The following is a 26,296-nucleotide window of genomic DNA, read 5'->3' on the forward strand; positions in this document are numbered from 1 at the left end:
TACTTTGAGTTATATTCAGGACAGTCATAAGCTGTAGAAGCAGGGAGGACTGCTTAGGCTACTAGCCACCGTGTTCCGTTTAAGAAGTCTTGGCATTCAATACCTGCTGATGAGATTTCACTCTTTTATTAATATATGAAACTGCAGTAACAAATTCCTAAGTCATTTTAAAAAAATATTATTGTTTTACAGTTGACCTACTCAAAAAAGATGAATTTAGTTAAGAAGCAAGTACAACTTTGTATTAATAGACTCTTAAGATCATTATATATAAAATATAAAAATGTTAGTAAACAGGCTATGAGATAAAGGCATATTTTCATCTTTAGATAAAGGAAACAGACATGGATTGTTTGAATAATTTGACCAAAATCACACAGTTTTCATGGGATAATTCAAGAATTAAATACAAACCTATGCACTTTCCTAGAGAGTATATGTCTACTTATCTTCTGAAGTAAAAAATGAGATTCCTATAGCATCATTCTCCAAAAACTTAAATTTCTTTTTCTAAATATATTCCTATAAGTATTATTACTGGTAGAAGTAAAGGTGAAACTAATATTAAATATAAGTGAGTTGGATCTAAATAGATGAAGTCCAATGAAATAGGATTCATCATAGAACACTGACTTAATAAGTAGAATCAAAACATCCAATATTGAAGTAATAAGTGACATTCAAGTAAAAATGTAATGGATTATTGTGGTGGCCAGATAACCTTACATGTTTTTAAAAGATAAAGGCATGATTTTTCAGAGTACGTTGCTATTCACATTAAAGGATAGAAAGTAAAATGCATTTAGTTTTTACTTCATATTACTTATTATATGAAGGTCTTGTTCATATGTGTGTCCTCTGCTCTTTCTGTGAGATTTGGGTTTTGAGTTCTAATTTACTTGGTAAAGAACCTGCCTGCCAATGCAGGAGACACAGGAGATGTGGGTTCGATCCCTGGGTCTGGAAGATCCCCTGGAGAAGGAAATGGCAACCCGCTCCAGTATGCTTGCTCAGAAAAATCCCATGGACAGAGGAGCCTGGTGGGCTACAATCCGTGGGGTCACATAGCTTGTCTGAGCATGCATGCACATGACAATTAGAAAAACTGTGGGTTTACTGACTTAGAGGAATGCCTCTTGTGAGGTTGTGGAGAGCTAACTTTACTAGTATCTAGGAGTGAAACTCAGGCTATCCCAAGACCACCTGCCATAGCTTTATCCAAAAGGGCGGGTGGGAATAGGATAAGGGGTTGGGACAGGCAGCGAAGAGATACTTGCTTGTAATCCCAAGGACTCTGATCTGACTTCCCCAGTTATAAATACCAGTGAGACAATGAGCCAGTCTTACCTCAGCCTGTTTATAGGTGTCTTCCACATTGATCGTTTTCAGTCTACTCAATATACATACCTTCGTGATATTTTCACTTTGTGTGGATTGATTATAATAGCCATCTCAACAGGAAATTGTTTTTGTAGTGAGCTACATCATCCATGCTTTATTTCTATAAATAGCTTGTTCTTTGTAGCCTTCTCAAACAGTTGCTTTGATAGCAGAAAATCATTAAATCTCTTCAAAAGTATTAGTCGTTCAGTCACGTCCCACTCTTTGCGACGCCATGGACCATAGCCTGCCATGCTCCTCTGTCCATGGAATTCTCTAGGTAAGAATACTGGAGTGGATTGCCATTTCCTTCTCTAAGGGATCTTCCCAACCCAGGGACTGAACCCAGGTCTTCTGCATGGCAGGCTGATTGTTTACCATCTGAGCCACCAGGGAAGCCCCAATCTCTTTAAAACCTGGAGTCTTTTAGAGCTTTTAGAGATAGAGAATTATCTTACATCCTGGTGGGATACTGTAACAATTGATTTGTGATGAGCTGTGACTGGTACCAACAACAGTCAAGTTTAACCAAGACCTCAAAGGGGAAGAGAAAGTAAATGTGTAAGAAGAATTACTTTTCAGATTTGTTTTATTCCATCACTACTCACTTCCTTGGACAGACAAGTTATGGTAAGGGTCTCTGCAGTGGAAAACAAGCATTGAACATTCCTATAGGATAGCTCTTGAAAATTCATGGTCTGTAGAAAATTATAATTCACGTGTACTTGGAGAGAAAAAAACCCAAACATGTTTGGATAATGCTTCTTCTAACCACATAAAAACATTTTCTAGTCATTACTTTTGAGTGATTTATGAGCACTCCCTTGTGGCTGTTTATTAGAATCACTTGAAATAGCAAAAGAAAAGCAACAGGAAGCTGAATTGTCTGGTTTAATGGAATACACCCACAGTCAAAGTGTGTCTACCCAGTAAATGTAGTATTGTAATGTCTTATTACCCAATATTAGCTTTGCTGCTCTGATGCAGAAAATAAGTGAAATAGCTGTGATTATTTTTGAATTTAAAAATGGACCAGTACTTACAAAAATAAGTTTTTTAAAACCAAGGTTTAGATAATGGTTAAAAATTATAAAATAGTTAACCCTTAATTACTGAAATACGAACTTTTTAAAAATTTATCTTATCAATATCTAGAGAGAGCATTAAAATTGCATTTGTATTTTTCCTAATGCCTCTTAATGAGGTCATACAAAGTAACACATTCCAGAAATATTATGGAAGTTTATCTCCTGAACTCTGTGACTTGGTTCCATGCCCTACCCCCCGCCCCATCCTCTAGTATTACCTTTTGGAAGGAGTTTTATCAAGCCCTCTGCGTAAATTTGAGGAGAAAGAGTTCCATGTGAGCCAGAATTTCATTTCTCTAGATTGCTTTTTAAATCTTGAGAAAGTCACCAGTGTTGTACGCCAGATTCAGATTTTTAATTATGGTTTCTTAGCATTTTGTATGTTATTTTCCATTATTATTCAGTTGTAACAGTAACCCTTTTAAACCTACCTAAATTTTAAATACCTTCTTTACTTCACACTTGGATTACATCAGAATTGGAGAATTTCATCCATGTGATCGACCAGTGTGTTGGGATAAAAGGCATTCGTCCCGTGGGGGGTGTGCAAAGCCGAGAGTCAGAAGCAGACAGTTGGGTTGTAAATCCACTTTGCGCCCTTTGAGTGCTGGCGTTCCCATTTTGATCTCTTGAATTTAGATTCACATATTGTGAACAGCAGCCCATTGACTGCATACAAGAGAAGCATCATATGTCAGATGTAAAGCCACACATATGTTATTATGGTTTATGGAAAAATGTAGGTTCCTGTTATCTACCACTGCAGATGGGTACTCTGAAAAAGTTTCTGTTAAATTTATTTGGATTTCAATTTCTCCCTTTTGAATAACTACCTTTTAAATCATCTTGGAAATTCTCAGACTGCTGAGGATGGCTCTGAACTCAATAGTTGACATTGTGAATTCTGTGATGAAACAAACATTTATTGAAAGCCTGCCATATGCCGAATCTATGCTTGCAATTTTTTGAATATGTGTATTTTTCCTTTGATTTTTATGAAATTCTTAAGAGATACAGAGATGAAGGCATTGAGTCTTAGCAGGTTAGGTGCTGAGATTCAAAATGGAACAGGGTCTAACTTCAGCATTCACATTCTTAATATATTCCAGATGATTGTTAGGTTTTGAACTTCATTATTCATATGAAATCAACTTTAATCTAGATATTGTGAAGGGCTTAGCATAGTACTTGGCACACATTAAACACTCAACAAATCATATCTCTTGTTATCTCTATCACTCCTTTGGATGTTTTTCTTCCCCTTCTTTTTTTTTTTTTTTTCTGTTTAGTACCTCTGGAACTTATATTTTTATTCTCTAAGTTTCACATTAATAGAATGAGAGCAGGGGGAAGAAAGAAAAAAATTGAGCAAATCCAAAACAAAAGAAAGAGATGAAGAAATATAGACGAACTAGAGATAGGAAGTAATACTTGCCCACTGGGTGATTGTTAATTATCACATTTGGCTCAAGTTTATATTCTCACATTTTGTTTTATTCCCAGGCCATATTTACGTAACAGCCAGAGAATAGTTGTGGCAGAGATTTGAACTATTGAGTATGAGTGTGAGTGCTAGCGTCTTAGCACATGGATCCGCCATCCACTCTTTTGTCTGGTCTTTCCCAATTTAAAAACATTTCATTCGTATTGACTAGTTCCATGTTTTGAAGTGGGATACTCTGATATTTCCGTGAATCTTTCATGGAATCCAAAGTAATAGGTCCAAAGTGAAATTCATTGTCATTATTCTTTCTCTACCAGACATACTCCCTGCCTCATTTACCCTAGTTCTTAAAGTTCTGCTGGAGTTCCAGTGCCTGAGGCTGAAAACTTAATGTCACCTTTGATTCCTCTGCCTCTGCAGTTCCCTGCTACCCATCTGTCAACACCACAGGCCTCTGACCTAGTTGTCTCTTCAAACTTGTGTTCTTCTCCCAGCCATTTACCTGGCATATCTTGTCCTTAATCTCTTCATTCTCAAAGTATCCTGCATATTACTTCCTAGAACAAGTTTTTACATTAATCCTCTTTTTAGAAACCAGCAGTGATTCCATATTCAGGTTACTTTGCTTAGATTATGGGTATTCTTTCCTTATTGCAGTTAAATTTCCTTATAGTAATTACACACTTTTCTCCAGTTAGATAATGTTAATAGCTAATAACACATGGAACCTGCTGTGTGCCAAAAGTTTTCAACATAGTTTATATTCACTGTGCCATTTCCATTTTTAAAAAGGTAACTGAAGGCCTGTAACTTGGTTGGTGCACTCACAGTCAGGATGGACTGTTAAGGAACGGGTAGTAAATGCTTCATTTTTCCCTGTGCTGCACTCCCCTACTCCCCCACCCCACCTCATATTTGCATAATTCTGTCTCTTGCCTTTTTTATGGTCATGCCCGTTCCTAGGATATTTTTTCTCTTTGGTGTATCCAGTTCATATCCACTTCCTGTTCACCTCTATCCAATACTTCCTGTTCACTATCCAAATACTACCTTGACTTATTTAGTTCGCATGGATCTTTTCTGTTGTCAAAATTCTGATGTGTTTGTGATGGATTCTGCATAGTTAATCATGTAACTATTCTCAATGTACTGTGATCAGTTGTGTCTAAAATTTTCCGAAAATTTTGGCAGAACTTTATGACATTAAATACTTGTTGAGTGAATATTTTTTTTTCCCCTTTTCACAAGTAGGCATCAACTTTCTAGAAGGTATAGCCCATGCCTTGGTTTTTTTCTCTTCCCCACATAGCTCAGTAGTGTGCTTAGCACATATGTAAGCACCTAGTGATTGAATGTGGGAATGTCTAGGCCATCTGTCTTTTGTGACGTTCATAGAAAATACCTTCTCATAATGTGCACATAGATATACTTCAACCAGTAGGGTAGTGTAGAAGATTCGGATATAGAAGTGTATCAGGTATATCATTACAGACGGATATATGTTATATATGTTTATTTGGAGATATTAAAAACTATAAATTTTGAGTACTTTCTGGACGTAAGGCACTGAACTAAGTGTTTTACATTCATTATCTTCATCCTTAAAATCAAGTTGTTAGGTGATACAGCTGGAGATCAGAATGTTTAAATAGCAGTTCATAAGCTATGGAACTGTGTTGAAGTCAGCCATTCTTGATTTTAAATACATGTACTTAAGAGTTGTGCTGCATATCTTGTTATTCAGACTCATTGTTTGAGTTTTCACCACTTGAGAAATATCTCTTTGTTTAAGATCATTAACTTTAAATACATTAGGTCATGCTGGTTTCTAGCATAAAGCAAACATTCGTAACTGTTGGCCTTTATTGTTGCTATTTTTCCAAGTTACACTAAAGTGTCCATGACACTGTCTTTCCTTATGTGAACTTTAAAGGCAGAATCCATTATTTATTACCTCTGTAACATCTGGAGAAATATATATGTGTGTGTTTCAATGTATTTGGAGTTTCACTAGGGCAAAGAGGATTTAGAGAGTGAGAATTAAAAGTGAGCTACTTTGCTACTGTTCCCAGTCATCTCTCTGTAGTAAAATGCCTGCCCAGTGTATCTTGATGAAGCCCTGTCCGAGCTCACAAAAAGGAAGGTAGGTGATGGATGGCAGAGGTATCTGTGCTGGCTGTCAACGTCTTGGGAAGGATTTTGAGTATTGATCTACTTTATATTTTTTCACAATGGAGGATTTTAGGTACTTTTTTCAAGAGGTCATGTGATTTTCCTACAAATTGGAAAATGACAGAATCATGGAAAGCATTATTTAGTTTTTATTTTTGTGAATACTGTCTTTGTGTGTTAGATTATGGAATTTAAGAAATAAAGCTTGACTAGAGAATAACCAGTTTAGTGAAAATAATTGAAAGTAAAACCCATTTATTGAAATTTTAAAATTGTGATATAATGTCAAACTTATTTGAAATTATAAGAATAATATAAGGAGCTCCTGTATATGCTTTAACCTATTTTAAAATAGTGACTTATGAGAAAAATAGATTTTTCTCTTCATCTTAGCATTTTCTAACTATGTAATAGGTCATAGTATTATCACAGCAGTAGAATGAATGGTAATTTTGTTAACTGGGGCTGCCTCCCCCCCCTCAACTTTATTGGTATATAATTGACATTATATAAGTTTAAATTGTATAATATGTTGGTTTGATGCATTTATGTATTGCAAAATGATTAATACCATGACATTAGCTAATACCTCCATCTTGCAACATTATTATTTCCTTTGGTTGTGAAAACATTTAAGATCCTATGTTTAATGTTAATGCTTTTTAAAGTGATTTTTTAAAAAATCAAGATTTCCTTCCAGCATGTTGCTTTCCTTAGACATATGTCTTCTGTAGCCAGTCACTGCCCCTGACCCAGCTTGAACCCCCTCACAGTATTCGTACAGATTGATTTAAAGATTTATCTGTTTGAAAGTTTAAGTGAAACCCAATTTGGAGTCCTGGACTAAAACGCCATTGATTGAAATAAAATCAGTTACTGTTTTAGTGTGGTTGGAAATATTATGAGAATATGCAGGCAAAGCCCAAGTGTAAGGACTCTAATAAAATAGGGAAAAAATAAGCCTGATTTTATTTTGCAGCTGTACAATTATAATATTCTAGCGGCAAGATGGAAAGCTTTTATATGGCTCAATTTTCAAATGATGCTTGAACTGACTACATTAAACCAGTATAATTAAAGGTATCTTAAAATTTAATGTCTGATGTGTAGTTAAATTTTAGAATATGAAGTTTAAATATTTAAGATCTCACTATGTATACTTGTTTTCACATTAGTCACATTATTGCTAGGATCAAGTGAAATAATTTGTGAAAATTTAATTATAAAGTAGAAAATGACTATATGACATGTGTGAGGTATTTTTTATTTCATTTATAGAAGCAAAAGGGAACAAAAACTGTTTATTTAAGTAAGTGGAATAAGGGAGGTATCTTTTTTTTCAATATTGCTTGCATGAATTATACAGAATTTAATGTAATTTGTATGTTTAATTTCAGATTCAAAATGCTAATGATGTATTAATTGCACCACTTGAGAAATTTCGCAAAGAACAAATAGGTGCAGCAAAAGTAAGTGTTACATTTTATTATTCTTCATATATTCTCTTGATAATTAAAGATAATAGATGTAATTTCAGATGTTAACATTTTTGAAATTAGAATGACCTTTTAAAAATTCTGTACGTCATTTAAAATTTTTGCACAGAGCCTATTACAAAGACTGGAATTCTTTTAAACAGAAGAAAGATATTATTCTCCTACTGAATAGAGAAAAAGTCAGCATAAGTGAGTTTCTCCCATCCCAACAGTGGTAGGACATTAGCAGTTTTAAAGAGGGTAAAATCATTGTAAAAATATGGTAAGTATTACTAACACCTATATAAAATAAAAATTAGGTATGTATGTTGAAAATTGAGGCAGTAATTATAAAATTGCTTTTATTTTTTCTATTTTTTATTCTTAATCAAAATATGTGTTTGTGGATAACTTTAGACATCTTTGTCATGCCTCTGCATTAATGGTTAATTCCTTATGGATCAATTAAAATTTCTGAGCCTAATAATTTCTGAAATTGACTTGCAACTTCTTTCCTAGTTCCATGTTTATCTACATTCTCAACATCATGTAAGGACTTAAAATTTGAGTTTCTAAAACAGAATTCATCATCTGTCATAATTCCCCCATCCTTTCTCTGTTTTGGTTTTCCATTCAATCAATGACAAACCCTTTTCTCCTTTGAGCAGTGTTTTCATTCTCCTGCAGAAATATTTCTCCTTCTATCCTTCTCCCTCTGTCTGAAATTTTTCCCCTCCCTGGAATATTTCCTACCCTTAACTTGTTGAAGTCTTGCTAGCTCTCCATGGCTTATTTCATATCTCTGCACCAGAAAAAAGCCTTCCTTTACATGGGTCTTTCCTTATACGTCTGTTCCTTTCTAGAATTGATTTTTTTTCTTAGAGGATCAAGTAATCTGTATGTTTATTTCCGGTGAAAAGCTATCACAGTCTGCCTTGAATTAGAGTTTTATGTGCACTTACCCACCAATTATGAGCCATTATCAAGTCAAGAACGAAACCAGAACCATTCTGTGTTAATTAATTCAGCAAACATCTATCACTATCTCTGTTGGCCCACTTATGGTGTTTGATAAGATTAAGGGATACAACTGTAAACAGGACAGACAAGCTCCCTGCACTTGTGTCATTTATTATCTTTTGTGTGTTTACAAATGCACTGAGGATTGTGGAACAGAAGTGCACGGTGCCTTGTGAGAATATAATTAATGGAACTGACCTTGTCCAGAGAACCAAGCAATGCCTTCTGGAGGAAGTATTGGTTAAACTGAGAGCTGAATGATAGGAAAGAAACAGCTGGGAATGGAGATACAGGGAGGGGAAGAGGGAACAGGGTGGATATGAATGAAGGCCTTGAAGAAAGAGAGAGCCTGGCATTTTAGAGTAAAATGTTTTAATGTGTTTGGAACATAGAGGACCATGGGGATGGAGGACATGTCCACACCTTTATTAGTGGTTCATTGTTTACTCCTTATTCTGTTTTACTCTTATGCTCTGATCATGTAAAGAAATGTAGGTAGAGGAGTGATTATACTTGCGCTTTAAAACATCCCTCTAGTTGGACTGGAGGAGAGGGGACTGTTTGAGCGAAGCCAGTTTGGGAGTTCGTCGCTAGTGGCTGTGGGTTCAGAAGGGGACAGAGCTGTGGAGACAGCAGAGTATATCAGACATAAAATGGAAAGAGTAGGAAATGGGTTACAGACTGAAAAGTGAGCAACAGGACATTTCACAGATAACTCCCAGGATTCTGTGTTGTAAAACTGGGCTTTTTTTTCCAGCAGCTTACTGAGGTAGGCAGCGTTTACATTTGAATGGCAGAAATGTGGAGTTTGGCCTTGAGGTAGGATGACTGAACCCAGGGTCTCAGCACACCATCCAGGTGGAGACAGTGAGTTGGCAGGTATGCGTTCAGATCTGAATCGGAAATGTGTTTGGGATCATTCTCCAGATGGTAATTAAAATCATGGGAGTAGGTTAGAGCCCTTAGGGAAAGAAGAGAGGAAGAAGAGGACCTAAATTCTTGATGATCTGAGAACTCTCAACATTTGATGTTTGGAAAGAAACAAAGACAGAGAAGGAGGCTGAGAAGGAAGAAGACAGGAGGAAGAAGAAGGAAGAAGCAGAAGAAGGAAGAAAATACAAGAATGTGGTGGCTTAGAGCAAGCAAGAGTCTTTTCAAGCGTGAAATAGCTGATCTTCCTTGAGATCCAGACTGCAGGGGCTTTCACTGAGTTATTAAATCTGTGACCTGATTAAATCCTCACAAGCAACCTGGGAGGTGAGTGCAGGTGTTAGTTACATCTGCTTTACAGTGAGGAAAATGGTGAGGTCACCTGCATGCACCAGATCCCCGAGCTGGAAAGTCAGACCCTGGGTATGAAATCAAGCCATTTTCCTTCAAGGTCTTGGTTTACAATGTTTCATTTCATCAGTGGGCTTCCCTGGTGGCTCAGACAGTAAAGCGTCTGCCTGCAATGCGGGAGACCTGGGTTCAATCCCTGGGGGAGGGAGATCCCCTGGAGAAGGCAGTGGCAACCCACTCCAATATTCTTGCCTGGAAAATCCCATGGACTGAGGAGCCTGATGGGCTACAGTCCATGGGGTCGCAAAGAGTCAGACATGACTGAGTGACTTCACTTTCATTTCATCAGTGATGTTTTTATAATATTAAAAAGCTTTGTGAAGAATTCTTTTTCTGGCACAGAATATTCCAAGTTTGGAGACCATATAAAATAGTAAATTTCACATTTGTATAAATTCTTATTTGTTTATGTTTGCTACAGGGGTAGTAGCATGAGCGAATACACTCATTTTATTTTGTTTTTTAAGTATCTCAGTTGCTGAACAGATCAGCTGGGAGCACACAACAACATTCTACAATCTTGCCTACACATTGGGAAGTTAAACTTATGATCAAATCCAGATGACATCTTGAGCAAAAATGCGATTGTAATGGGCCTCCTGGTGGTATTGATTTTGTGTATTTTATTTGCCTGATAGCTCTTAGTACTATATTGTTTCTCGGCTTCTAAGTAATCCTTGTATAGTAAAGTGAATAGAAAGCAGGAATTGTTTTCTGCAATATTTGTTTAGGTCATTATCTTTTTTTTCTGGTATTGCAGAAGCATCTTGGTAGGAATAAAAATCTTGAAGATGGCGATTTCTTTCTATCGCTTTACTTCCTGTTGTACTTAGTTATCTTTTTACTTGGTAAATAAAGTTAATTCTACAAATGATACTCAGCTGCTTTTCACAGTCTTGACAGTGGAGGTTTTGCACAAGTGAGCTCAGGCCTGTGAGGGAGCTAGAGGAGAGGGCCCTTACAGCAGGACATGTGCAGTTGGTGCTGGTGGAAAATGCTGCGTCCAGCTGGCCCTTCCTCACGGGCAGATGGTCCTGTTTAGATGAAATGGACAGAATCCATGGACCACAGACATTCCCTGTGTGAAGTGTGTTTTTATGGAGCTTTGAGACACCTGATCCTTTGCTGTGGAAAGTGAGGCCCTGAGTGACTTATAGTTGTTGAGAAAAATAAAGCAAAACAAAACAAACCACCGCATCTGTGAGAGACATTAGAAAAGATTAATGATGAGATTGTTGAACTGAAGGACAGGGGAGATGGGTCCTGCCTGTGAACAGCTAAAGATTAGAAGAATTATCCATAAACACTTGCCAAGTGTGTATTTATTTTAGAGGTTCTTATTCTGAGGGTGTACACAGAATGGAATTGTATTGCAGGGCTCACCTATTTACTACACACGTCCGAGTATAGAAGTAAATGTTGGGTTTCTTTAATTTGCCTCCTGATACACTGCTGATTTAAATTCTAGAAATGAGTGGAGAGTAGGTATTCAGAACGATTAATCTAGCTAGAATTCCCATGATATGAATGTACCTAGGGTAGCATTATTGTAGCACATGATAACATTTTTTCACATTTTTTGTATACACTGACGAATATATTTCATTGCATTGGAAGTGTTCTCCTTGCCCCCGGAGAGAATGAATTGTAAGTCACATCTGCACACATGTTCCTGCACAAACTGACTCCAAAATATTGGTAGAACTTCATACCTGAGTTCTTAATCAAAGACACATGTAGGGAGAAATCTCTGTCTGGCTCATTTTTCCACATATTAACTGACTGAGCAGGTAGTCGGGGGCAGAGTAAGGACCAGAGCTCAGTCCCTCGGACCATCGATCTTTTGATTCCTCCGTGCTGCTCTTTAGAATACTCTTTTGTGAATTTTGCTTTTTTCTCTACCATTAGCAAATAAATGTTTCAATGTGAAACATTTTAATGATAAAAATGTTGCAAATAAGCCCAAAGATGACCACTTTGAAGCAAGCCTAACTAATGTATCTCCCTTGATTTAAAAATTCCCCAGCATACAGTAGGCAGTTAACTTGGGCTGCTTTTTTTAGATAAAAGAGACATGAGGAATACTACCCATTAAAGTTAAAAGGTACATTTTCGTTTTATGGGAAATGTTTTTAAAACTGGTTTTCATTTTCACTCAGACTTTACTGGAAATCATGTGAACATTCTTCCATGGTTTTAAAACAAAAATAAATGATATAATGTCAGTAATGTAAAAATAGAACTTGATTTTCTTTACATTAATTTCATAGTGAAAACTAGTAGAATTGGATAATTCTTGTCCCTTTGTTTTGTCCATAGAAGAATTGGTTCTGCCTCTGAACATTGTTAATTACATGACAAGGCATGTTAATAATTTTAGCATATGGTGCCTAAAATATATCTGTGGATAACTGTCACAATTACTATACAACCTTAAGATTTCCTTCATGTGGAAACTGATTGCCTCCTAATTTGTTGTCTCAAATATGCAAGTGGTTTAGGGAATCTAGAAGGATTACAAATGCTTTCAAATTTAAAAGAATTTGTCACTAAGCTGAGTTATGCATCTAATTTAAAGCATACCAAGTGCTTGAACTCATGTTAAGAACAATCCAAAAGCGAATCCCCTAGTGGTCCAGTGGTTATGACTCTACTCTCCTACTGCAGGGGGCACTGGACTTCCACGGAATTATCTTTTGGATCGTTCTCATTATGAAGCCAAACTTTAAATTAGATGAGTAACTCAGCTAGGTGACGAACTTACGGTTACCAAAGGGGAAAGCCAGAGGGGCAGTGGGGGATCGGGAGATTGGGACTGACACATACACGCTACTTCTCTGGGGGTGCAGAAGGTAAAGAATCCGCTTGTAACACGGGAGACCTGGGTTCAGTCCCTGGGTTGGGAAGATCCCCTGGAGGAGGGCATGGTGACCCACTCCAGTATTCTTGCCTGGAGAATCCCCATGGACAGAAGAGCCTAGCGGGCTGTAGTCCACTGGGGTCGCAAAGAGTCCGACATGACTGTGCAATTAAGCACAGTACATACGTAGAACAGGTAACTAATAAGACCCTACTGTATAGCATAGGAAACTCTATTCAGTACTCTGTAATGACCTGTGTGGGAAAAGAAGCTTAAAAAGAATGGATATATACTGATTCACCTTGCTATACAACAGAAACTAACACAACATTGTAAACCAACTGTGCTCCAATAAAGATTAATTAAAAAAACAAAAGGAAGTTGTTTATAGGATCAGACTATGGAATTAAATCGACTTCCCACGTGGCTTCTTAATATTTCCAACGCCTCTTCTTTATGAGGTTCTCAAGGCCTCAAGGCAAGAATCCTGAAATGGTTTGCCATTCCCTTCTCCAGTGGAACATGTTTTGTCAGAACTCTCCAACATGACCCGTCCATCTTGGATGGCCTTGCACAGTGGCTCATAGTTCCATTGAGTTAGACAATGTTGTGATCCGTGGGATTATTTTGGTTACAAATAGCTTACAAATAGCTGAGAAAAGAAGAGAAGCAAAAGGCAAAGGAGAAAAGGACAGATATACCCATCTGAATGCAAAGTTCCAAAGAAGAGCAAGGAGAGGTAAAGAAAACCCGTCTCAGTGATCAGTGCAAAGAAATACAGGAAAGCAATAGAATGGGAAAGACTAGAGATCTCTTCAAGAAAATTAGAGATACAAAGGAAACATTTCATGCAAAGATGGGCTTGATAAAGCACAGAAATGGTATGGACCTAACAGAAGCAGAAGATATTAAGAAGAGGTGGCAAGATTACACAGAAGAACTGTATAAAAAAGATCTTCATGACCCAGATAATCATGACGGTGTGATCACTGACCTAGAGCCAGACATCCTGGAATGTGAAGTCAAGTGGGCCTTAGGAAGCATCACTACTAACAAAAGCTAGTGGAGGTGATCAGATTCCAGCAGAGCTATTTCAAATCCTAAAAGATGATGCTGTGAAAGTGCTGCACTCAATATGCCAGCAAATTTGGAAACCTCAGCAGTGGCCACAGGACTGGGAAAGGTCGGTTTTCATTCCAATCCCAAAGAAGTTCAGTTCAGTTGCTCAGTCATGTCCGACTCTTTGCAATGCCATGGACTGCAGCAAACCAGGCTTCCCTGTCAATCACCAACTCCCAGAGCCTGCTCAAACTCATGTCCATTGAGTCGGTGATGCCATCCAACCATCTCATCCTCTGTCATCCCCTTCTCCTCCTGTCTTCAATCTTTCCCATCATCTGGGTCTTTTCCAGGGAGTCAGTTCTTGGCATCAGGTGGCCAAAGTAGTGGAGCTTCAGCTTCAGCATCAGTCCTACCAATGAATATTCCAGACTAATTTCCTTTAGAATTGACTGGTTTGATCTCCTTGCAGTCCAAGGAACTCTTAAGAGTCTTCTCCAACACCACAGTTCAGAAGCATCAAATAGCAAAGAAAGGCAATGCGAAAGAATGTTCAACCAAAGAATGTTCAAACTACCACAAAATTGCAGTCATCTCATACGTTTGCAAAGTAATTCTCAAAATTTTCCAAGCTAGACTTCAACAGTACATGAACCAAGAACTTCCAGATGTTCAAGCTGGATTTAGAAAAAGGCAGAGGAACCAGAGATCAATTTGCCAACATCTGTTGGATCATAGAAAAAACCAAGAGAATTCCAGAAGAACATCTGCTTCATTGACTACACTAAAGCCTTTGACTGTGTGGATCACAACAAACTATGGAAAATTCTTAAAGATGTGGGAATACCAGACCACCTTACCTGCCTCCTCAGAAACCTATAGGCAGATCAAGACGCAACAGTAGAACCAGACATGGTGCAACAGAATGGTTCCAAATTGAGAAAGCAGTACGTCAAGGCTGTATATTGTCACCCTGCTTATTTAACTTACATGCAGAGTACATCATGCAAAATGCCAGGCTGAATGAAGCACAAGCTGGAATCAAGATTTCTGGGAGAAACAGAAATAACCTCACATATGCAGATGACACCACCCTAAAAGTGGTGAGGTGCAGAAGGTGAAGAGGAACTAAAGAGCCTCTTGATGAAAGTGAAAGAGGAGAATGAAAAAGCTGGCTTAACATTCTGCATTACAAAAACTAATATCATGGCATCTGGTAGTGTCACTTCATGGCAAATAGATGGGGAAACAATGGAAATATTGAGAGACTTGATTATCTTGGTCTCCAAAATCACTGCAGATGGTGACTGCAGCCATGAAATTAAAAGATGCTTACTCCTTGGAAGAAAAGCTGTGACCAACCTAGACAGCATATTAAAAAGCAGAGACATTACTTTCCGACATAGGTGCATCTAGTCAAATCTATGGTTTTTCCTGTAGTCATGTATAGATGTGAGACTTGGACCATAAAGATGGCTGAATGTTGAAGAACTGATGCTTTTAAACTGTGGTGTTGGAGAAGACTTGAGAGTCCTTTGGATTGCAAGGAGATCAAACCAGTCAATCCTAAAGGAAATCAGTCCTGAATATTCACTGGAAGGGCTGATGCTGAAACTGAAGCTCCACTACTTTGGCCACCTGATGCAAGAAGCCAACTCATTACAAAAGACCCTGATGCTGGGAAAGATTGAAGGCAGGAGGAGAAGAGGACGACAGAAGATGAATGGTTGGATGGCATCACCGACTCAATGGACATGAGTTTGAACAAGCTCCAGGAGATGCTGAAGGATAGGGAAGCCTGGAGTGCTGCAGTCCATGGGGTCACAAAAAGTCAAGACACTTCTGAAGCAACTGAGCTTGTGCCCAATGGACTTAGATCACCTTACTTTCCTCCTGTTTGAACAGATCCTTCAGGGAATGGTCAGGATTTTCATGTCTGCTTCTGGCCACTGAGCTGAGTCTCTCTCTTAGACAGATATTCTCTGGCAATGACTGTATTGGGACTGAGTTTCTTGGCAAAGTAGAAACCATTTGATAGTTGATTTGAAATTACTTGCAATTCCCTTTACTGTACCTTCTATCAGATTCTGTTATATAGAGTGACAGAAAAACTGATTTTGTTATTTGGTCATGTTTTTAAACAATAATATTACTCTTTGTAATAGTTAAGCAAGTACTGCCCTAAGCATGTTCCGTGTAGCGGTGGGGTAGTGCTGGTGCTTTAGCTGCTAAGTTGTGCCCCACTCTTGTGACCCAATGGACTGTAGCCAGCCAGGCTTCTCTGTCCACGGCATTTTCTGGGCAAGAATACTGGACTGGATTGCCATTTCATTCTCTAGGGGGTCTTCCCCAACTAGGGATCAAACCCACGTCTCCTGCATTATAAGCAGTCTTCTGCATTGCTGGCAGATTGTTTACCGCTGAGCCACCAGGTGAGACTCATTTAAGCCTCACAACCGACAGATAAGAAAACTGCTAAAATTGATAGATAAAGAGAATGAGATGCCGAAAGGTTCAGCAGATGGGCAGAGGTCACATAACTAGAAAGGCGTAGATTAGATTTTAGCCGGAGATGAGATCAAGCCTGCAGAGTACTTCAGTAGCACCACCACATGTTTGATGCTGAAGAAATACAAATCCCTTTTCTCTACACTGGTAAAAGGAAACGTTGTCTGGTTAGCTTGTTTAGAGAGCAAGATTACTATCTTTTAATTGTTTAACAGCCAGTTCTGTAGAATCATACAAATTTGAGATCAAAACCTGGCATTTAATACATTGGAAATGTGAACTTGGATAATTACTTTGGTTTCACCCTCAGAAAAATAGTACAATGTTAATTGTTCATATTATATCATTAGTAGTAATACTTTGTGTCGGCATTAAAGTATTGCAGTAAAAATACTGTTCATGTAGGTTAATTTGTCTTACTTTGTTTTATGGACAGAGACAAATGCAAGGTCATTGCTAAATATTTACATAGAGTGATTCATGGGGCTACCAAGCAAGAGGCTCTTTAATGTACATTACTTGTAATTAATAACACGGTACAATCTCTGGAGCACTGTTGCTTATCACTGATAACAGTCTTAGAGAGTCGGAACTGTCACCATTGTTCAGATGACTGAGACCCAGAAGGATCGAGTGCTGTTGCCAGTAACCCAAGGTTACTGTGCTCTGCCTGGGACTCAGATCCCGGGCTTCTATTACCTGATTCAGTAACCTGCCTCCATCATGGAATGTAAACCTTTTTTTTTTTTTTTAAATATATAATTTATTGTGTTTTCACCATCCTTTACAGCATTTTGTGAGGTTACTATCAGCCCTAATTGACCCCATTGCCACCACTAGAGAAACAAATCAGACCACTTTCCTTGGAGACAATGAATCAGTAGTCATTTCTGTACAGGTGGTACCATTCAGTGTCTCTGTGTATTTTGAAAATTCTAAATGTGCCGTGTTTTTATGTGTATATCAGACTCTGACAGTCATTGGGAAAGCTGAGCTTCACATAGACTTAGAATTCTGGGTAGGAATGTAACCCAAAAACCATTCTGCTGAACAAGTCAATTTATATATATTATATCTTTATATATTAGGGGCTTCCCAGGCGGCGCTAGAGGTAGAGTCTGCCAATGCAGGAGATGCAAGAGACCTGGGTTCGATCCTTGGGCTGGGAAGATCCCCTGGAGGAGTAAATGGCAACCCACTCCAGTATTCGTACCTGGAAAATTCCTTGGACAGAGGAGCCTGGTGGGCTGCAGTCCATGGAGTCACAAAGAGTTGGACACGACTGAGCACACACACACACACACACTGGAACATTATGTATTGAATGTCTCTGTGTGTTTACATACATATGTAGATTATTGTAAACTTCATTAAGTGGCTCCTGTTTGCTCAGATAAGAAGGTATGCTCTTATAATTTGACGATAATAGATTGTAGTTGAGATTATCATTATTTTTCTGCCTAATTATTCTTATGTTGATGCCTGAAGACTGATACTTAAAAAATATTTTAAGATTCCCCATGATATATATTTTTACAAAAGATCCTTATGCTAAATTTTTAGGTCAATATATAAATTTAAAAAATTTTCACACAGTTCACAAATACCATATGTAAATAAGAACTGATAAAATACAGTGGAACCTTGCTAAGGAGCATCATTGTTAAAATCAGCACCCAGAGATCTGGAGAGTGAAATCTGTTATACAGTTCAGATTCCTTTTATTCTTCAGTGGTCAGCCTTCTTCAGTGAGAATCAAACCTATTTCCTTATAATGAAATCTCCGTAGCAAATCCAGTTACTTAGGGTTAACCTGACGGAGGGAGAAACTCTAGTGAAAATTTTCTAGGTCTCTTGCTTTTACATAGGGCATCTGTGAGTAGTTCAAAAGTTCCATCTCCACAGAGCAAATTGCCCTAGTCAACTTTGTATCTTCTCCAGATAACAAGGTGGTCCTGAGACTTGGTGTTTTTATTTCTAGATGCATTCTTTCCTGTACCCTTTGTACTGGCTACTCTGCTGCAGAAGAGTTTCATACATGAGTTTATTCCTCGAATTCATTTCAGCATACATGTGTTGGTTCTGAGCGTTACTGTGCATGTTGCTATTTTTACTTCTACCTTGTTTGTTCAGGATCACTGCCTTCCCTGTGGTCCTTGAGATGCTTGGAAAGCTATCTGAGATTTACTTTTTTTTTTTTTTTTCCCACAGTTAAGTGGTTAGAAATATTGTGAAATATTTAGGGAACTTGATACTTACTTCTGTGGACAACTCAAAGAAGAAGACAGTAAAACTGGAAGCATTTTGTATTATATTTACATTTTTTAATTCGAAGCAGTTGCATTTACAAACAGAAGTCTGTTTCAAGCATTAGGAATAGGTTAGTGTCTAGTAAGCACTTTTTGTTGTTAACTATGGGTCTCTGATAAAATGACTATCATCAGTGACCTAAGGTATCCTGTATTTTACTTTACAATGTAATAGTTGCTTGTTTGTTGGGAAAAATAACAGAGAAATATCGGAGTTTATTACCAGGGTAAACTAAGAAAGAAAATGAAAGATGAAGGATTTTCTAAATCATTTCATAGAATACTAATTTTTACACATTATACATTATAACGTATTCTTTGAGTGTTTTACAAATGAGTTATGCCAGCTTTTCAATTTTAATGGTTCTCTATTGGTCTGTTCCTGTTGCCATCACCTGTATTTTATGTGTATCAAATTAGAATTAAAACTTTATAATATACATTGAAGTAATTAGAAACCTTCTTAAGACTATGAAGGGCTTCCCTGGTGGCTCAGTGGTAAAGAATCTGCCTACCAATGCAGGAGACACAGGTTTGATCCCTGGGTCTGGAAGATCCCCTGGAGAAGGCAATGGCCACCCACTCCAGTATTCTTGCCCAGGTAATCCCATGGACAGGGAAGCCTGGTGGGCCACAGTTCGTGGCATCACAAAAGAGTTGGACATGACTTAGCGACTGGACAACAACAAAGATTATGAATTAGTGTGTTAAATATTTAGAAAACGTATACAGATTTAAAAATTATGAAGAATCACAGGCTACTTCCTCTAAAAAATCAATTAAAACCTTTTGTTACATTGGAAATACAGAACATTTTCATGTCTAGTTCAGGAAAAGAAAAAAAAAAAAAGTTCCTGACTACCAAATGTGAAAATTGCCAGGAAGCATCTGAATTTGTTCAACATCCCTGTTAAGTTTTGGTTCTTCTTTTTTTTTTTTTTAATACCATGTTGGTTTAACCTACCAACTCTTGTTTTCTATGAACAGCTTCATTTTTTCAGCATTCTTGTTAAAAAAAAATTAGCAGTGGGAACTGAACATGAAGCCCCTGAGTACCTCATTTTAAAAAGTATCAATATTGACTAGTAAAATTATTTACCTTTTCACTGGTCATGCCACATTGTTTCTTCCAGTCAAAATAAAATCTCAGCATCTATTAACTAGAGTGCTTTGAGTAGGTGCTTGCCTGGTAGACTTTTGGGATTTGGTTGTGAAACTTATGTTTCAGTTACTTCATTCCAAAGTCCTGAGTTTTTTGGCATCTAGAGTTTATCATCTAACATATTGACAGGTTCTCTACTACCTCATTCTCCTTTCCAAGCTCTGAGTCATTAGAAATCTGATGAGCATGCCATCAGTCATCTTGCCTTAAGTTTTTGATACAAAACCATTCAACTGCAGTATTGATCTGCTTTATACTAACTAGTCATGGTGTTCAGTGTTGTGGACTCAAAAACAAAATATAATGCTTACCTTCATGCAGCTAACCGAATAGCAGAGGAACCCCTAAGGACACCGGTAATTAAGATGGAATGGGATTAGTGGTATATCTGAAATATGCCTGCAGTCTTATATATGCACAGTGGAAGAAACAATTTATTCTGCCTAACAGGGGAAGGTGGGCTGGCATAGCCCTTTGTGAAATTTTGATATTCAACAGGTGCAGTTTAAGGGCTGGCAAATAGCATCCTTGACAAAAGAAAAGTGGTAATGGCAAAAAAAATTTGCAGTGTGGCTTAAAAGCTTGATATATTTTAGTGTGATTAGAGCTATTGCTTTTACCACTTTTTTAACAACAACAAAAAACCATGAACTGCGTTAAGAAATACACTTAATATCACAATTCATTGAGTATATGTGCACAGAATAACTGAGGCAGAAGAAAGGACAAGTGAACTGGAAGGTAGAATGATGGAAATAGCTGCTATGGAATTAAAAAAAATGAGGACAGTCTTAGAGACTTCTGTGACAGTATTAAATGCACCAATATTCAAATTATAGGGATCCCAGAAGAAGAAGAAGAGAAAGAGATAGGGTCTGAGAAAAATATCTGAAGAGACTACATTCAAAAACTTTCCTAACTTGGGAAAAGAAATAGCCACCCAAGTCCAGGAAGCACAGAGAGTCCCATACAGGGTAAATGCAAGGAGGAACATGCCAAGACCCATATTCATAAAACTAACAAAAACTGAATACAGAGAAAAAGTATTAAAAGCAGCAAAGGAAAAGTAACAAATAACGTGCAAGGGAAGGGAGTGGCATGATATATTTAAAGTGATGAAAGAAAAAGGCCTGCAACCAAGATTACTCTACCCAGCAAGGATCTCATTCAGAGTCAGTGGAGAAATCAAAAGCTTTGCAGACAAGCAAAAGCTAAGAGAATTCAGCACCACCGAATCAGCTTTACAATAAGTGCTAAAGGAAAAAAAGAAAAGGAATCCAAATTGGCAGAGAAGTAAAACTGTTATTGTTTGCAGATGACATTATACTTTACATAGAAAATTGTAAATATGCTGGCAGAAAACTGCTAGAGCTCATCAATGAATTTGGAAAAGTTGCAACATTCAAAATTAAGGCACAGAGATCTCTTGCATGCCTTATTTATTTATTTTTTTGTCTCTTCTGTTCCTATATGCTAACAGCAAAAGATAAGAAAGAGGGATGATTAAGGAAACAATCTCATTTACCATTGCATCAAAAAGAGTAAAATACCTAGGAATAAATCTACCTAAGGAGGCAAAAGACCTTACTCAGAAAACTGTAAGATATTGATGAAAGAAATCAAAGAAAACACAAAGAGATGGAGAAAGATAACACATTCTTGTAATAGAAGAATCAATATTGTGAAAATGACTCTACTACCAGAGTAATCTACAGATTCAGTGTGATCCCTATCAAATTACAAATGGCATTTTTCAAAAAATTAGTACAAAGTTTTTTACATTTTATATGGAAACACAAAAGACTACGAATAATGAAAGCAATTTTGAGATAGAACAGAACTGGAAGAATCAGGCTCCCTGACTTCAGACTATACTAGAAAGTTCAGAGATAAACCCATGCACCTTAATAAAGGAGTCAAGAATATACTATGGAAAAAATAATATTGAATAGTCGCTTCAATAAGTGGTGCTGGGAAAACTGGGCAGCTACATGTGAAAGAAAGAAATTAGAACACTCTCTAACACCATCCACAAAAATAAAGTCAAAATGGATTAAAGACCTAAATGTAAGGTCTAACACTATAAAACCGGAGAAGGCAATGGCAACCCACTCCAGTACTCTTGCCTGGAAAAATCCCATGAATGGAGGAGCCTGGTGGGCTGTAGTCCATAGGGTCGAGAAGAGTCGGACATGGCTGAGCGACTTCCCTTTCACTTTTCACTTTCATGCATTGGAGAAGGAAATGGCAACCCACTCCAGAGTTCTTGCCTGGAGAATCCCAGGGACGGGGGAGCCTGGTCGGCTTCCGTCTATGGGGTCGCACATAGTCAGACACGACTGAAGTGACTTAGCAGCAGCAGCAGCAGCAACACTATAAAACAGATGAAAATATAGGCAAGAATACTCTTTAACATAAATCAAAGAAAGATCTTTTTCAGTCCACAGCCTAGAGTAATAAGAATGAAAACAAAAATAAACAAATAGTACTTAATTGAAACTTAAAAACTTTTGTAGATCAAAGGAAACCATTAGTGAAATGAAAAGACAACCTTCAGAATAGGAGAAGATATTTTCAAATGAAGCAACTGACAAGGGATTACTCTCCAAAGTATATAAAAAAACAAACAGCCAATGAAAAAATGGGCAGAAGAACTAAATGGAGATTTCACCAAAGAATACATACAGACAGATGGCCAACAAACATGTTAAAAGATCCTCAACAGCATTAATTATTAGAGAAATGCAAATCAAAACTACAACGAGATATCACCTCACACTGGGCAAAATGGCCATCATCAAAAAAATTTACAAGTCCTGCTTAGTCCCTCAGTCGTGTCCAAGTCTTTGAAACCCTGTGGACTGTAGCCCGCCAGGCTTCTCTGTCCATGGGGATTTTCTAGGCATGAATACTGGAGTGGGTTGCCATGCCCTCCTCTGGGTGATCTTCACAACCCAGGGATCGAACCCAGGTCTCCCACATTGCAGGCCGATTTTTTACCATCTGAGCCACCAGGGAAGCAGAGAACAGTATGAAGTGAAGTGAAAGCGCTCAGTCTTGTCCGACTCTTTGTGACCCCATGGACTAGACAGTCCATGGAATTTTCCAGGCCAGAATACTGGAGTGGGTAGCCTTTCCCTTCTCCAGGGAATCTCCCCAACCCAGGGATCGAACCCAGTTATCCCGCATTGCAGGTGGATTCTTTACCGTCTGAACCACCAGGAAAGCAGAGAACAATATAGAGGTTCCTTAAAAAACAAAACGCACGCTATGACCCAGTAATCCCACTCCTAGACACATGTCCAGAGAAAACCATAATTTGAAAGGATGCCTGCACTCTGATGTACATTACAGCACTATTTACATACAATGTCCAGGACATGTAAGTAACCTAAATGTCCATTGACAGAGGAATGGATATAGAAGATGTGGTACATGTGTACGATAAGATATCAATCAGCCTTAAAAAGGAACAAAACTGCCATTTGCAGAGATGTGGATGGACCTAGAGATTGTCATACAGACAAAGTAAATTAAAGAAAAACACACATTGTAAAATACCACTTGTAAGTGGAATCTAGGCAAATGGTACAGATGAACATATTTGCAAAGCAGAAATAGAGTCATTGATGTAGTAACTTATGGTTACATTGGTAACTTATGGTTACCAAGCGGGTAGAGGGGATGGGACAAACTGGGATACTGGGGTTGACATACATATACTACTATATATAAAATAGATAAGGAGTGAAAACCCATTGTGTAGCATAGGGAATTCTACTCAGTGATCTGTGGTGACCTACACGGGAAGGAAATCTGGAGAAGAGGGGATATGAACGTGCGTTTTGCTGATTGACTTTGTTCTCCAGCAGGAACTAACACAATGTTGTAAGCAACTTTACTCCAATAGAAAAAACAAAACACAAACAGTGATTATATGTCCAAGATACTTCTATATACATGATGTAATCTGATATTTTTTACTATGCTGTAACCCATAGTATGAATAAATATTACATCTGAGCTCAGCCTGTGTATGAAAATGGAATTCGTGGGTAAATTAGTGAAAAATGGGGCAGTAAAATTAGTGAAATATACTAATTAGTGAAAATTTCACTCAGGAGTAAATCAGTGAAAAATACTCAGCTGGGGCAGAATAGTGGGGAGTTTTGTGCTGCACCAGGGAGTTGTTTGGTTAATGATAATTAATGATAATTATGATGATCAGGCTAGATAATGATCATTTATGTCAGACAGTTTGCTAGGGAGCTCATATATTCTTTTGTTTAATCTTTACAACAACCCTATGAGTTAGGGGCTATTGTTTTCACCCTCATCTTTCCAAAGAGTAAACTGGGCCACAGAGAGGGGTAATCTAATTTGCCTTGGATAAGGTAGCTGAGTTCAGTTCAGTTCAGTCACTCAGTCATATCCAACTCTTTGCAACCCCATAGACTGCAGCATGCCAGGCCTCTGTGTCCATTACCAACTCCCGGAGTTTACTCAAACTCATGTCCATCGAGTCAGTGATGCCATCCAACTTTCTCATCCTCTGTCGTCTCCTCCTCCTGCCTTCAGTTTTTCCCAGCATCAGGGTCTTTTCCAGTGAGTCAGTTCTTCACATCAGGTGGCCAAAGTATTAGAGTTTCAGCTTCAGCATCAGTCCTTCCAATGAACATTCAGGACTGATTTCCTTTAGAATGGACTGGTTGAATCTCCTTGCAGTCCAAGGGACTCTCAAGAGTCTTCACCAGCACCACAGTTCAAAAGCATCAATTCTTCGGCGCTCAGCTTTCTTTACGGTCCAATTCTCACATCCATACATGACTACTGGAAAAACCATAGCTTTAACTAGATGGACCTTTGTTGGCAAAAAGCAAATGTCTCTGCTTTTTAATATGGTGTCTAGGTTAGTCATAACTTTCCTTCCAAGGAGTAACTGTCTTTTAATTTCATGGCTGCAGTCACCATCTGCAGTGATTTTAGAGTCCCCCAAAATAAAGTCTGTCACTGTTTCCATTGTTTCCCCATCTATTTGCCATGAAGTGATGGGCCAGATGCCATGATCTTAGTTTTCTGAATGTTGAGCTTTAAGCCAACTTTTTCACTTCCTCTTTCACTTTCATCAGAGGCTTTCTAGTTTTTCTTCTCTTTGTGCCGTAAGGGTGGTGACATCTGCATATCTGAGGTTGTTGATATTTCTCCTGGCAATCTTGATTCCAGCTTGTGCTTCCTCCAGCCTGGCATTTCGCATGATGTACTCTACATAGAAGTTAAAGAAGCAGGGTGACAGTATGCAGCCTTGACATACTCCTTTCCTGATTTGGTAGCTAGTGTGCAACAAATCAGGGGTTGAACCCAGGCAGTTGGGCTCTAAGGCACATGTCCCTGATCATGACCCTGTTCTCATGAGGCCAGTTGAAACTTGAATCTGTATTTCAAGAAGATAGTTTGTGAGCATTGTGAGAGGCAGAGTCAGAGATAGCAGGCTACCAGTCAATAATTCATCAATACCTTCAGTAGAGTATTCAGGATATATTTGGTTAAACCATCAAGGCCTCCAATCATGCCTGTATACTGCCTGCCATACAAGGCTTGGAATAGAGAAGCTCCCCAGCAGGAGGGCACCAGAGAAGACAACCTCAAGCCTGTGGCAGATCGCAAAGGTGTTTGACTGTAAACTCCCACTGACTACCCTTCAGCACATTACAAACCACTGGAGTCCTGATCTTTTCCGTGGGGTTCACAGAGGAGTCTCTTTGTTAACCCTCCATTTTCTTTCTGGCACTGCCTTTCTCATTTTCTGCTTTGATTCAGTTGCTGTTGCCATTGTAATGCTTTTTCAAGTCAGTATAGTTCTCCAGTCTGCAACATGTTTCCTTTTAAAATTTACTTCTGTCCTTCCTTTGGGCAGGAGAAACTTATCTCTCTGTCTGTGAATTCTGCTGTTACCAAGTTCCCCAAGGAAGGGAGGCACAGGAGGACCTGAGCCTACCCTCCTGTGAGGGGTTTTGCCAACTTTTCTGTACCAGCGCCACTCAGAACAAGTGTCACAGTGGAGACCCAAGTTCTTCCATTCTACCTTACGATGCTTTCCACCCTGAAGAGTTTAAGGGTGTTCTTTGTTTCCTTTCTTGAGCTGAGAATATACTTTTTATTCCTTATGTTTAAGGATTTGCAAACTGAGCCAAGTCTGGCCCTGTCTCTTTCCCGCAAACTGGAAGTGGTTTTATATTCTTAAACGGTTTTTGAAAAATTAAGGATAATATTTTGTGATAAGTGAAAATTATGTGACATTCAGATTTAAGTGCCTATAATTAAAGTTTTATTAGAACACTACATTGCCCATTTGTGTTTTTTTACATGCTCTTACTTTACAGCTGCACAGTTGGGTAGTTGTGTCAGAGACCACATGGCCCACGAAGCATACAATGTTTTTTATCTCTTCCCTTGCAGAAGGCAGTTTGCAATCCTTGGT

General features: G+C 38.2%; 1 protein-coding gene across 2 annotated transcripts in view; it reads left to right on the plus strand.

Annotated features, from left to right (window-relative positions):
* Positions 1 to 26,296, plus strand: part of ARHGAP42 (Rho GTPase activating protein 42) — a 349,920-nt gene that overhangs the window by 187,693 nt on the left and 135,931 nt on the right. For both annotated transcript variants that reach the window (XM_027563908.1, XM_027563909.1), the window contains one exon: positions 7,482 to 7,553. In XM_027563908.1, the coding sequence (XP_027419709.1) occupies positions 7,482 to 7,553 (72 nt within the window). The remainder of the gene's footprint in view (positions 1 to 7,481; positions 7,554 to 26,296) is intronic.

The sequence above is a fragment of the Bos indicus x Bos taurus genome, chromosome 15 (genome assembly GCF_003369695.1).
Source record: "Bos indicus x Bos taurus breed Angus x Brahman F1 hybrid chromosome 15, Bos_hybrid_MaternalHap_v2.0, whole genome shotgun sequence".
Lineage (NCBI taxonomy): Eukaryota > Metazoa > Chordata > Mammalia > Artiodactyla > Bovidae > Bos > Bos indicus x Bos taurus.